This window comes from Mus musculus, chromosome 1, assembly GCF_000001635.26.
Source record: "Mus musculus strain C57BL/6J chromosome 1, GRCm38.p6 C57BL/6J".
In the NCBI taxonomy this organism is placed as follows: Eukaryota; Metazoa; Chordata; class Mammalia; order Rodentia; family Muridae; genus Mus; species Mus musculus.
In genome coordinates, this window is record NC_000067.6 from 25,499,868 (window position 1) to 25,515,138 (window position 15,271).

Below are 15,271 nucleotides of genomic sequence, written 5' to 3' on the forward strand. Positions count from 1 at the left end.
CCAAGGAATGGAGAGTGGCGAACCTTCCAGATGAATTAAGGAGAAAGTCTTGGTAAACATGTTCAGATTCCCTTTGCTTTGTGATCTGTTCCCTCACAGGGACACATATTCTTACATATGCATAAAGCCTGTTTCTTCAGGTGTGTGTGTATGTGTGTGTGTGTGTGTGTGTGTGTGTGTGTGTATGTGTATGTGTGTGTCTGTATCTGCTCCCTCCTCTCTTTGTGTGTATCTGTCTGTTTGTCTCTGTCTCTGTCTCTCTCTGTCTCTATTCTTTTCCCTCTCCTTCTCCCTCTCCTTCTCCCCCCTCTTTGTGTGTGTGTGTGTAATGCATGTCTGTGTAAGGAGAAGAGTTTGAAAGTGAAACATATATGTATATGTTTGTGAAGTTTAAATGAACAACATTTTGATCATTGTGTTTAACTATGTCTAAATACAATCTCTAAACAAACTTCACAGATATTATTTGGTATTAGTTGTTCTATAATGACCATAGAAGTTCATAATGTAATGATACCAATTACTCTGTACTTCTATAAATTTATCAGACTGGAAAACTCCATCTATATTGTGATATGTATTATTTTCAAATGATTAATAATCACAAAGAAAATGGATATATCAGAACTCTTAGGTGGCCAGTAGCTTAGTATAAATAAGCAAATAAGCATTTTTGGAATATGGATACTAGAAACTATCTCTACCCAGTACTGTGTCCTACATTAGGGAAATAAAGACTGAAATGGTATGGTTTTTACCATTAAATAACTCAGACTAATTGTGCAGCATGGTTGATCACTGATTTTATACTTTAAAATGATTAATGATCCAATTTTGTTTAAGTAGTTTATAATTGAGAGTTCTTAAGACATATTCAGCTATTTCTTATAGATGATAAAACTCCATTTCAGAATTAGCCTTTGGCTGTTTATTTCTGAAACACATACACTGTGCCTATATGTGTTTGTAACATATACTGTAATTTATACATTAAAAGGTTAGAAAATATCAACCTATTTATTTTAAATAAGCCCCTGCAGTATATTATAAAAACTGACTAAAATTTAATTAGCCTTATAAATATAAAAAAGTAAGAAAATAAAATCCATTAAAGACTAAATATTGAAGTCATAAACTCTATGCTATCTCTAGAATAATTATTATTTATGGAAGTCTCAATTGTACTAAATAATAAGTACTATTGAGCTTTGGTTCTCAAAGTTGGGTTCAGGGGCACAACTGGAGTGTGATGCTTCAGAGAACTTGATCTCTCTTCTATCTCCCACCGACTTTGTAGACTCGGACAATGAGGCCAACTGTAAGACAGTTGTCATTTAAAACACAGATTGATCGTCAATTTTATATATGAATATGTATGATAAATATGTCTAAATATGTAAAAATAAAGGTCATGATATATCACCAAGCACAAGGTTGTATACATATGTATCTTAAGTCTGTGTGTTTTCATATATGTAGATTATATATTTATATATGTACACCTATGTTTATCTAATAATATATACACCTCATAGTCTCATATATATGTAATCATAATTTTTAGTCCAATACTTGTAACATCAATCTTTACTGTTTCCTTTCACAGTTTTCTTTATTTTCTCCTTGAAAATGACCATAGGACAACCTTGAGGACATGCTGCACAGAACTATAGTCTCATCGAAAACCCAGACAAAAACCCAGAGAGAATGGGTCTTGAAACAGTCGCGCCTGGGATGTCCCTTTGATTCATCACCTCACCTAAGTAGACTGCATTTTGAAGATCTTCACTTTCTTGTAATCAGAAGGGAGAAAACCTGAGCCTGATACAGCTGTTTTCTAGAGGCTCTGCCAGAACCTGACAAACAGAGATGTGGATGTTCCCACCCAACCACTGGACTGAGCACGGGGACCCCAATGGAGGAGTTAGGGGAGGGATTGACAGAGGTGAAGGAGTTTGCAATCCCATAGGAAGAACAACAATATAATCCAACTAGACCCTACAGAGCTGCCAGGGACTAAACCACCAGCCAAGGAATATACATGGAAGGACCCACAGCTCTAGCTGCATATGTAGCAGAGGATGGCCTTGTTGGGCATCAGTGGATAGAGAGGCCCTTGGTCCTGGGAAGGATCGATGCCCCAGTGTAGGAGAATGCCAGGATGGTAAGATTTGAGTGGGTGGGTGGGGCAGCACCCTCATAGAGGCAGGGGGTGGGGAATGGGATACGGGGTTTGTGTTATCCCCAGGAAAGGGGATAACATTTGAAATGTAAATAAAAAAATCCAATAAAAATAAGGTATCTATTATTTTAGTTTCTTCTATTGAATAGATAGAAATATTTAATGGAATTTGAATTAAAAATATGGAATATAAAAAAAAAAAAGAGTCCACAGGTGATGATGCTCTTAACAAGGACCTATGCACATCAGGTATTTATTAGCTTTTTAAACGTGCATTTTTAATCTTTTTTATTAGATATTTTCTTCATTTACGTGACAAATGCTAACCTGAAAGTTCCCTATACCCTCCCCCGCCCTGCTCCACTGCTAAGTGGATATTAGCCCAGAAACTTAAACATGCAATCTTTAGAGGATGCAAAACTTGAGATTTCCTTTTTGCTATGTCAGAGAGTATATCTGTGTCCATTCTTGATGTCCTGAACTCAGAAAATGCAAACTTATTCATTATTCTACACAAAAATTACAACAGCAGAAACTTTCTAGGGGAGGAAATAATATTCATTCTTAACTAATTTATAAGTATAAGCTTATTATTTATTTAATTTCTGCAATGTTCTATTCATGACCACACTAAGAACTGTATTTAGACATATTTAGTTTTATTTTTAAAGCAGGCGATGGACTGCATGCGGTAAACACATGGTAAACATTAGTCTAAAGTGTATTAATACCTGAAAAGAATCCTCAATATTATTAGACAAAAGAAAACAAAGTAAAAACAAATAGTTACAAATAAAAAGAAAAAAATCCAAGTCAATTAAAATAGTCTAACATTAGAAAGGGATATGTCACTTAAATTAATTGATATAACTATTCTGTTTGTAATTCTGAAATATAATGGTCTGAATCAGTGATAGATATTATTAAAAGAGAGTTTATATATTATGCTCACATATTTTAATGTGTCATAAATTTATGTATATATTAAATCCTGTCATGTAGAAAAGTATATAATATATATGTATATTATATATATTATACTTAACATATATATTATATTTAAATTTTTAAAGCCAAACATTATCTAGAATTGACATTTGGTTATATAGAAAGTATAAAATTGTGTATTTCTGTAGTATACATTATATAACATGAAAAAGTATATTTATGATAAAATAAACATTTTTATGTAATATAAACATGTATATGATAAAATAAGGCTTCATGTAGCCAAATAATAACTCATTGATGTATACATACAAACAAATTTGTATGAGCAATGGAATACATAAGACTATACATTTAAATGGTCATCAATTACATAGCTAATTTGATATATGAATGCAATGCACTAGATAGCCTTTGGTTTAGACTTTCTAAAATGAGTGTTTTGTTTTTCTGGTAGTTAAATAAGTAAGTACTCATTCTATTAGGTGTTGTAGTTATTGCATAAGGTACCCTTTTCATACACAAGCAACAATATGTTCACTGTGTGTGTGCGTGTATGTGTGTGTGTATGTTTTGACTGACAATGAGAACATAAAACAAGACAGAAGTCAAGTACAGCATGGAGTCTCTTAACACCGCTGTGTTTGGCTCCCTTTTTCTTTCCATTCTCCGCATTGTCCACCATGCCTGTGTGTGGAGGACTTCATGACTGCCAGGATGAGATGACAGCATCCTCTGAATAATGACAATGACTTGCACTTGAGCAAGACTAAGCAGAACTTAATTGTATTCAAAATATTCTGCACCATTGGCATAAGATAATCCTCTGGGCGTATTTTATAAGGAGCTGGAATTTAAAATACAGAAATGTGATTGCTATTTTGAATATCATCTTCTGTGACTAATTCAATGGTTTCTGGAGGGGAAAAGTCATTTTTGGAAAATCTGGCCACGTTATCTTCTGTGGTGCAAGGAACCATCACTTTCTTCATATTTTAAACTGCACAAGAAATTTGACATCTAAGTAACACAGCTTTGTCCTTCTCCAATTACTGCAAAGTGAAAGACGTTTAATTTAAAATGTACAATGTTTTGAAATAATCATGTAGTATTTAATGAAGACTTGAACCAATCATGATACATAACTGGGTTACTGCATGTAAATCTGAGAAAGATTTTGCTCTGGCCCTTTCTCCCATCAGAAAGGGAATATTTTCATTTAAATTGCCAGGATCCATAAAAACCCAAGCTCGAGGAACAAAACAATTTAGATCACGCTCACAGAAATCAGCTTCCTATCCCACCCCTTTTTTCCTTGGGGCATTTCTTCAGAGGTTTTTACTGATTTGATTATACAACAGAAGGTTAAATTCTCACATAGTGATCATTAGGAAAAAATAAACAGAGCAAGTACTAAAGCTGGCTTTGCACCTACTGAATGCTGCAAGTGTCTGTACTCATTGGATATGCATCTTGCAAAGCTCGGCTGTTCCCAGGAGGCCACTCCATGAAGACTGAGAGAGCAGCGTCTGCTAGTGGTGCCTGCGAGTCACAAAGAACAGAGAGACGCTTTATAGCAGGATGCTAGAAGGCATAGCACTGGGAGGCAGACTGCAAACTGGGTTTATGCTATTTCTTTTTGCTTTAGAAAACATTCACATGATTTTGTAGTGTTTGGGTTTTTGTTTTTGTTTTTTAAATTCAAGCATCATACCGAGGATGCAATGCATCGGCAACATTTTTGAAATCTCTTAATTGACTGCATTTATGAAGCATGTTACAAATACTGTTCTATCAACTGCTTATTGGCCATATTTATTTATAGAATGCAGACAAAGGCAGGATGTGCTAAGCAAATGTAGCATGCATCTGGGATATAAGCATTATTTGCTATGGGTGTGTCATCTTACTATACCTGTGGCATTCAGTGGACATTGATTGAATGCCAGGTCGCCTGCAGGAGTCCTTTTCCACACCATTGATATAAGATAATCCTCTGGGCATATTTCATAAGGTGCTGGAATTTAAGATATAGAAATATGTATGTCAGCTGTGGTTATGTTTTCAAATGTTGGCAATAACATTCCTCCAATGCATCTAAATGTGAAATTCTTTTTCTTCTATAAAGGATATTATTTACAGACATGTTAGAGATGTGCTTATAAAGAAACCACCAGGTCTCATTGAACAGTCTCCCAACGGTTCTTTTAAAAGAACCAACAGGGTCTTTAAAAGCTTCATAGTGTACAGGCTTTTATTGATATGTCAATGATGTTTTCAAACAAATGAACACATTCAAATATATTGATCAACAATCTTTCAAAATTCATTGAACTTTTAGATGTTAATTTTTCAACAAACCAGCTCTGCTTTGAAATTGTTGATGACACTAAGAAATATGTATATACACACACACATAGGCACACACACACACACAAACACACAACCAGTCAAGCAGTACTAGGCAGGTGCTCTACCACTGAGCTGTATCCACAGGCCAAGTTATGAAAACATTTTGATTTAATCTTTATGTCATACTGATTTTATAATCGCAATTTATTTACAAATTAAAAATTATAATGGAAAATTTAAGAATAACATACTACCAAATTATTGTTTTAATTATTTCTTTTATTTTTTGAGATTATAGTATCACCCTTTTCCTTTTCTCCATCCAAACCTCTCATCTGGATACGCCTCCTTGCTTTCTTCAAACTAATGTTCTCGTTTTCCATTAATCGTTATCTATCTATCTATCTATCTATCTATCTATCTATCTATCTATCTATCTATCTACCTTGTATAATGAATCATGAAACAATGAGACTCCCTCAATATTGTACATTCTATCTCAGAACATATGAACCCTCTTTACATTTCTATATTGTTGATCAAAAATGCAACTGCACACATTACATCTTGACATTGTATTTTATTTGCAAAGTGGATTAATTTGGAATTGCACATGTCATCACAGGTCAGCACACTTCTGTCTCCTTTACAAATGTCGCAATGAGGCTACAAGGAAGAAGGTCCCCTGTGGAGGTAGACATGGTGTGGGTATCAGTAAAAGTTGGATTTTAGAGTTCTAACTCCTCAGTAGCTTCCTTTAGACTTCCCAAATACCTTCTTTGTTACTTTAAATCATTCAAAATATTCTTCTGCATCTCAAATAGAGACTCTGTATTTCTTCTGGAGTCTCACTAATGCCCACATGCTACCATTTGCTTCCTATGATGTCTTTGCATCATGGATGATTTGGTAGCTGATACATTTTTCCACCAGTCTGTTCTTGACTGCTATCTTCTTCACCTCAGCAAGGTTTTGCCACCAGATCTAATATGCTCATCTCAGTCTGACTTCCCCTGCAGCTTTTTAGACTCTGATATATTCCTTCTTCTGGAAATTACTTTCTTCGGGATCTTAGAAAGCTATTTTCTGTCTGGCATCTACCGCATACTTGTGCCATTTTCACATATCCATCTTATGCATGTTCTCTTCAAGGTCATCAATGTTATATGCAATGATCTCTTTAGGTAATTTCAAAATTAATAACAACTGAAGTCTTTTAGCAGCCACCAGGCCCTTATTTAGAGTCTCATATCACTAGATCCATATAATTTTCCAACTATGAATTAGAGTTGAATACTACTGTACTATACCACGTAGAAAAATGTGTTGAGGAGACCAACTTGTTTTTGATTGTTTGTTTGTTTGTTTGTTTTTCAAGACAGGTGTCACTGTGTAGACTTAGCTGTCCTGGAACTCACTCTGCAGACCCGGTTGGCTTCAAACTCAAGAATCCAACTGCCTCTGCCTTCCAAGTACTGGGATTAAAGGCATGCACCACCACTGTCAAGCACTTTTTCTTTTGAATTCTAACATTCCCTTTATTATATGAGAAAATAAACGCACATTGTGGGGATCACTGAGTCATTCTATCCAGTATACCCTCTCCTCACCCCATCAGAAGTGAAACCAGGTCTTTCTTCCTGGTCCCCTGAAATGTACCAGCTGTTACCCTGGGAACAAATGTGTTCTGAATCTAATAGGGTCCTTTCCTGGCACTCAAAAACGGGTTTTGTCATTGAATCTGTTGTGGGAATGGCAGGGATGCATAGATTTGAGTTTATCATAACTGCAAAGAAATACAATAACTCATCCCCAAAATGTACAACTTAAGTCAGGGCAGGGCAGCTTCTCTGCACCTTTCCTTCCCTAAGTAGCTCAAGAAACAGTAGAAATATCACTTGCTGCTGCCACCCTCAGCCAAGTAGCTAAAGCTACACTACTCATCTTCAGGAGCAAGCCAGGAGACTAAAGCCCTCAACTTGGAGCTGAGCCCCCAACTTGGAGCTCACATGTTTCTTTCTGTCTTCTTCTGCCTCCATAAGTTTCTCACAGCTCGCAGCAAAGGTCCATATATGTGTCTGCTAAGAAGAGGCCACCCCAACCGGAAGGCAAGGTAGAACTGGGAGATGAAAGCACTATAGAACTATGGAATGTTTACATTTAAGCCAGTGGAAGAGTGCTGGGCCAGGGACAGTCATAAAGTTCAGGTGTGACTCACAGCTATTGCTTGGCTTTTTGTGTCCATGTGAGGACACATGTCACCTCTGCTCAGCTGGTTCAGAAACATGTAGTTTCTGTTGCTTTGTTTCAAGTGTCTTCTCTGAGTACTGTTTGTTTGATTGGTTTGGCTTGAGGCTGGGTCTCGATGCACATGCCCTAGCTGATCTGGAATTTTGCTGTGCAGAACCAGCTAGCCTTGAACTCAGGAAGATCTGCCTGCCCCTGTCTTTCTAGTGCTATTATTAGAGGTATACTTTGCCACACAAAGCCCGACTCCCTCCTGGGTTACCAAATGACAGACCAAATGGCTGGGTCTGCTATCTATCTATCTATCTATCTATCTATCTATCTATCTATCTATCTATCTACCTATCTATCATTTATCTATATCAAAAACCTCACCAATTTGCTGACACTCAAGACTACCTCCCCACACATAACAGTATCTTTTCTTTCCCACTTATTTCTGAACTTTTCTAACTACATGTTGGACTTTTCCCCATGACAGAAAACATCAGCTTAAACAAATGTCTAATTCTCCCTCTCTACTTGGCCACTTACCCAAGGATTTGCTCCTTCCCATTGAATTAGGGAAAGCAGCTCACTTTCCTAGCTTCTGCTAAGCCCTGTTTTAAAGAGACCCAATAGTATTCAAGGATAGCCGACTGCTTCGTGCCTCCTTGAGACAAGGGGCGAACGCTGAGAAAGAAATTAACTACAATTAGAAAGAAAAAAAATCACGCGTTAAACGGAAAATTCCAGTTGATTAAAAATAAAACAAATCAAAAGAAAGCCTTCTGGAAGAAGTGACATTAGCTTGAAATGGACAGTGAGAAATGGATGCAAATGCCACGACAGTGGGACCAGAGGGACAGTAGGATGAATAAGAATGGCTTAAGGTTCTCAGAAGAGTGGCTATAGGTTATGGAACTGCAAGTATCCAGGAAAAGGCCGACATGATTCCGTTTCCAACCTTAAGATCTGGTTGCTTTCATGAAAACTAGTTGGCAGAGACCATTGGGGAAGCCGATGGAATGACCCTGTGATGGCTTCGGGGGCGATGACTGGACAACTGGAGCATTCAGAGTACGCTCAGGAGGGAACTAAATGAGCAATGAAGAGGACACCGCCTTCAAGGACTTAAGGAGCCACGCTATGCGTGCTGCATGAGCTGAAGAACTCGGTGAAAGATGCTAGCTCAGTGCTTAAAACCCCCTCGTGTCTTTGCAGGCATGGGAGGACAAAGGTAAGTGTGTTCACTATGATGAAAGGGTGCACGGAGCAACTTTAATCTATAATGACTCTAATTGCTTTCCAACGCATTAGCAGCACAGAATTAATGGTCATACCAAGATATCGTACACTCGGGTTCCCCCTCCCCCATCTTCTTCATCTCATACCTAAAAATAGTATCTCTTCCATCCCTTTTATTATTGTTTTTTGATAGAGGGACATACATAGGCAAGTCTTAATTCACAAGGTTCACACAGGTAGCATACAAAAAAATGTAATAAGAATCGCTTATCGCAAGCTCAGGTTTTGTTCAGAGCTTGGGTTTAAATATACCACCTTAGGTTCTGATAATAACTGGATGTGTTCAGGTCCCTCAAAGGCAAACTGCTGGTATGGTCCCACCCTCAGCACTCTCTCCCTCGGGTATTTGAGTTAGGGCTGTAGTACACCGGGCATTGTTTCCGGACATAGGGCTTCCATGTTCTTTCTCCGGCTTCCTCACTTCTTCCATCCAGGCAGCCCTTGGAGTGAGCCTCTAGGCCTCCGTGGTGGATTTGGAATCTCTCTACTCCCATAGCCACTTCCTGTGAGCCCTTTCCTCTGCACCATAGGGATGGCTCCAGGCCTCTTTGGTTTAGTCTCACTTTCCTTAAATCTGTTCTCTAAGCCTTAATTGTAGCACTTAAAATATAACACATTTCCTCTGTGCTTAAGTTACGATTTCTCACTCACTGAGCTGCTCTCAGTGCCCCAACCAGTGAATATACAAATTTAGTATTTCTCATAGTGGACTGTGTGCACACATTTGGCTATGCAAGTACCATTTCCAAGACAGAACTTTTTCTGGATGCTAAAATTGCTTTGCTTACTTCTTTTGTCTACTAAAATGAACTTCACTGGTGCTTAGCATATAGTAGGTGCCCAAAATACACATGTTGAATCATTTCCAGTGAGCAAAAGCACCCATGTAGAAATTTCTGAAATGATTGAAGAGACCTTTACTTTTATTATTTAATGCAGTGGTCGTTGACCAGATTTGCCCATGAATTCCAAAATAAAAAATGCTCTGGGTGGGTATGAGGACTGTATTTCAAATTGTATTTAATTTTATTTAGCACAAATTTAGGTAGTTACCATTTTGGGCACTATTGTTGATAGATGATTATTGTATTTATGTAAACCCACTCCCAAATGATTATAGCATACTTTAAAATGGGAAATTATAGATAGTGTGAAAGCCCACACAATTTGTGTATATTACATACTAGAAGATTATATAAAATAACTCATCCCTTTTGAAGTGTTCTGACGAGTTTGTCTAACAAGATGATCACATTTGAATGTGTTTTGTCTCGTCTGTACACCTGAGGTCTCTTCCATTTTGCTTTTATTTATTGGCCGACATTTATTACATCGTTTGTCTCTGCTCTTTTCAATGCTTTTCTACCTTTTTTCTTTCCACTGAGGTTCCACTGAGGACCTCTGAGGTACATTTCATAAAATGTATTACTATAGCAATTTTCTGGTTTCGTCCTCATATAAGCCATTGGTGGAGTAATTTTGCACACCGAGATGCTTTCTGTCCTTGCAGTGGTCTCAGAAACTTTTTTTTCATTTAGTATTATAGGAAAATCCACATGACTTTGTGCCCTTCCCCACAGTCCACTATGTGGTCAGAATGTCTGGTCGTTGCACATATTAACCACTAGATGGCAATGGTGGGCTAGGAGGGACAATTGTTTTAATTTTGGATCTGTCTCAGACACTGATGTTCAAAATCAAGGAGGGTAGCTGTAGCAACTATCAGCTGGGGGAAAGGGGTGTCAATACTTAATATTTTGAAAATACATACTACTTAGGGGAAAGCAGAACTTCTTATTTTCAAGTAAGTGTGATAGTGCTTACATCGGACTGCGATAAAATCCTTGGGTCAAGGCTCCCGCAGCTCAGCTTCCATGCTCTTAGCTCTTACTGTTCTCCATGGCTACATGGGTCTCCTGACTGTTCTTGTCTAGTACTCCAGCCAGGCTCTCACATCGCAGCTCATACCACGGTCGCTCCTGTCTTGGCTGTCCTTCCTCATTGTCCTCGGACTGCTGCACTGATCATATCACCACCATTTCTAACTCAGACCTCACCAGCTCAGTCACTTCCCCATATCCCTATCTCTGCTGTCCCACTTGTCTATCACCTTGATATGCTAACTAAATATGTATAAATAAATATTCCCCTAGTTCATTCATTTGTCTGTTCTGGCTAGATCTGGTTCTTTAATAGTGTGATTTTCTGAGATTACAAAGATTGAGAGTTATTCATCAAAATACAGATGGCCTTTGTGTACTCATGCATGTGCGTGCTCGTGTGTGTGTATGTGTGTGTGTGTGTGTGTGTGTGTTAACATGTGAAATGTGATATGACAGCATTCATTCTACTTAGCAGCAGAAAGAGGCTGGCTCCTCTAGTCACATTAAATTTTAGTCCAAATGTTTTCAGGATGGCAGGTATTGACTTAGGGTTTTTACAGCTTACTAAAAGCCTGTGGACTCCTGGGTAGGATATCCTGATGTGATCTGCACATGTCCTAAGTAGGGTAAGGATAAAGTTACTTTAGAACTGTTTCTTGGTGCATCTACAAAACTCAGTTACAGACAGGCCTAGAGATTAATCAGTCTATAATCAGTTAAACCAAACAAATGGAACTATTCCAATGCATTTTAAGACAAGGGAGGGGGAGGGGAGGGACTATGGTTATTCTGTTTTGCTGCTCTATAAATTATTGAAGTCTTGGATTAATTGCATTTTATTGGAGACAGAAACCCAGTGCCTGAGTGACAGAAAAGAAAGGGGGCAGAGTCTAGCATTTGCAGGTCTGATAATAATGCCAAAACAAAATTGTCTTCGAAGATGACTTGACCTTCTTTGATGGTTATATTTTAATGGAGTTAAATAAATCTATCTGTATTCAAATCAAAATCAAAAGGGCCTTGGACACTGTAACGTCAATGTATTTCCTTCTACTTTAGTTGTTCTTCTGGAATCCACTCATGCAACAAACACTCCACTTACTGGAAGACCCAGGGGGCAAAGACAATAAGGTACAATGGCATTTTAGTTCCCTTTCTATAGCTGTGATAAAATATACCCAGCGAAAGCAAGTCAGGGCACAGAAGGATTTATTTGGCTTATGCTTCTAAGTCATAGTTCATCACTGAGAGAAGTCAGGGTAGGAACCCAAGCCAGAATGTCAAGGCACAGATGACAGAGTTATGCTGCTTTGCTGGCTCTCTCTCACATGCTCTGCCTATGCGTGGGTAGCTTCCCTATACAGCCCTAGACCAACTGTGTGGCAATGCTGCTGTTTGCAGTGTGTAATTCCTATATCAATTTACAATCAAGACATTTCCCTGCAGCTATGGTCACAGGCCAATCTGGTCCACGTGAACCCTCAATTCAGATTCCCTCTTTAGGTGAACTCTAGGCTGTGTCAAGTTCACAGTTAAAGCATGAGGGCACTCTGAGAACTTAGGCAGTTTCAGAGTAGATAAAGAGTTGGGTATAAGTAGTCATGTATTAGAGAGATCAGTGAATTCAGGAGAAGGGCCCATAAATAAGATTATCATGAAATAATGATTAATATAACTGCTTTGATGGAGTTTAATCATGGGCAATTTGTTATACTGTGAATTCTATACTTGAACTTTGGAGACTAGAGTGAAGGAAATGAGACTTAAGGCCAAAAGGCCTGGAGTATGTCCCTGCTACTGAGGTGAAGACAGAATCATAGGAGGTGGCAAAAGGACATGGATGGACTTCAAATCTCCTTGGGAGGGAAGCTGCCCAGCTCCACGGCTGAATGGCCAGGAGTCAAGGACGCTTCATCAATAAAAGATGAGGTCAGGTTTCAAAAAGACTGTCCACTGTGCTGCATCCTGAGCACAAGAAGGTGACAGAAAATGCTCTGAGGCAGACATGATGACAACACTTTGCATTTGACATATCTGAGCACATCTAAGTGTTATAAGAAAAGTGAGATGCAACAGATAGGGGCTATTATAAAAAAAACTACGACCAAGCAAAACTCAGAATTGTGGAGTGCAGTCTCCAAGGACTCATCTACAAGACAACTCCTGAACCTAAGACACACCCTCAGGGGACACTGTGAAAGAAGGGGAGGGAAGATTATAAGAGAAAGAGGAACAGGGATTTTGCTGTGAAATTGGCTTTTCTAGATATTTCAGGTACTACACCCATGAAGTCTCATCAATATGGCTGCCTAGCATGAGTTCAAGAAGGATAGCACTGATAGACATGCTAGTGTGGATGGAAGAAAAGGGGATTGGAGGGGGCAATAGCCCTATCCTCATACAAGTAACTACAGGCAACTTAGCAATGCAGAGACTGAGAGAAATACTCTTCCCTGGGGAGGACCACACCATTGGTTATCTAATACCAAGTGGTCAGTCCTGAAACCATGGATACAAGGAACATACATAGAGAGCAGGGTGTGTGTGTGTGTGTGTGTGTATGTGTGTGTGTGTGCAATTAATGAAATAAGAGGCCATGGATTGGAAAGAAAGTAAGGAGGCAAAAATGGGAGGAAAAGATAAGGGGAAAATGATGCAACTCTTACAATCTCAAGCAATAATTTAGAATGTTAGTTGCATGCATGAAAACCGTGCCCAGAAGGAATTGCTCAGCTCAAGGTTCATGTTAATGTTTTGCTGCTGTAGGCTACCCATGTTCACCTTACAGATTAGAAAATGCAAGGTTGGGTTAGATATAAAAATGAAAGTAAGGGTTTTTGGGGGTGGGGTGGGGTTAACATTTCTTCTTTTTTTTTTTGTTTTACAACTTTTTTAATTAGATATTTTCTTCATTTACATTTCAAATGCTATCCCCTTTCCTCTCTGGAAATCCCCTATATCCTCCTCCCTTCCCCTGCCTCCTGCTCCCCAAACCACGCACTCTCACTTCCTGGCCCTGGCATTCCCCTATACTTGAGCATACCATCTTCACAAGACCAAGGGTCTCTCCTCCCATTGATGGCTGACTAAGCCATCCTCTGCTACATATGCAGCTAGAAACATAAGCTCTGGGGGTACTGGTTAGTTCATATTGTTGTTCCTCCTATAGGGTTGCAGACCCCTTCAGCTCCTTGGGTACTTTCTCTAGCTCCTTCATTGGGGACCCTGTGTTCCACCCAATAGATGACTGTGAGCATCCACTTCTGTATTTGCCAGGTACTGGCAAAGCCTCACAAGAGACAGCTATATCAGGGTCCTTTCAGCAAAATCTTGTTGGCATATGCAATAGTGTCTGGGTTTGGTGGTTGTTTATATGATGGATTTTTCAAATTTTTATTCTGCAGTATGAGGGGCTCCTGTATGTTTAAGGTATAACCCATGGCAAGAGCAACTTCTCATCAGCTGTGAGATTCAATGCTTAGCACCCTCAGTGCTAAGATAAAACCTCATTTGTAAGATACAACTGTACTTGAAGTCACAAGTGTGTGGTTAGTGTGCTCCTTTAAAATAAGGTAGCAATTACCTAGTGATTAGCTGTTAATCTGTCTATTCAAACTGATTTTCCGTCTCTTAAAAATAGCAGAAATTATACAGGGTTTAAATCAATTTGATGTGGAGAATTAGTTTTCACCTCAGATGCTAGAATTTCAGCATTAAAGAGAAATTGATTCTAAACTACAGAGCTGCCATGCAGAAGAAAGAAAAAAATATGCACTACACATGACCCCCACGTATTAAATTGTACTTGCTGGCAAATCATGAATCACTGTATTTTGTGAATTCTTTGCTCTCAAGGAGGCAGAGGTGGAAGAGGCCAGTCTTTAAGCTCATTGGGCTTCCAGTTCTGATTTCAGACATGAGACTTACTTATTCCTGTGAAGAATTTATTCTGTTGCTAAGATTTAAAATAAATGAGTTTCATGTGGTATTTTGTTTGTTTATTTGGAATAGATTTGTAATATATAGCTCAGTTGGACTTGGAATATTCAGTCCTTCTGGTCCACCCCCAGAAATGGTACAACTATAGGCATATACCAATATCCCAGTTATATTTACAGTCTTCTTGAAGAAAATTCACTTCATCTGTTTTAAGTTGTGTGCCTATATTTCCACCTCGAACAACCATTCAAATTATAAAGTGTTTAAATTATTCAAATATCTTGCTAATTTTGAGGAGAACTGGATTTTCATCTTCATATTAACCAAGAAATGAAAGTAGAAATTAAGTCCTTAACCTGAAGTGATTCAGCAGGGACCCATGGTCAGTCAAGTCTGCTTTCCTGAGATTACAGTGTTGGATAGTGTCTGGGCA

General features: G+C 38.4%; 1 protein-coding gene across 4 annotated transcripts in view; it reads right to left on the minus strand.

The window, feature by feature from the left end:
• Adgrb3 (adhesion G protein-coupled receptor B3) overlaps positions 1 to 15,271 on the minus strand; it is a 767,297-nt gene that overhangs the window by 432,392 nt on the left and 319,634 nt on the right. For 3 of the 4 annotated variants that reach the window (NM_175642.4, XM_017319555.2, XM_006495817.4), the window contains 2 exons: positions 5,046 to 5,147; positions 4,566 to 4,672 (listed from right to left, as the gene is read on the minus strand). In NM_175642.4, coding sequence (NP_783573.4) covers positions 4,566 to 4,672; positions 5,046 to 5,147 — 209 coding nt within the window. Of the gene's footprint in view, positions 1 to 4,561; positions 4,673 to 5,045; positions 5,148 to 15,271 lie in introns of all 4 variants that reach the window. The other variant, XM_006495818.4, reaches the window with a different exon arrangement.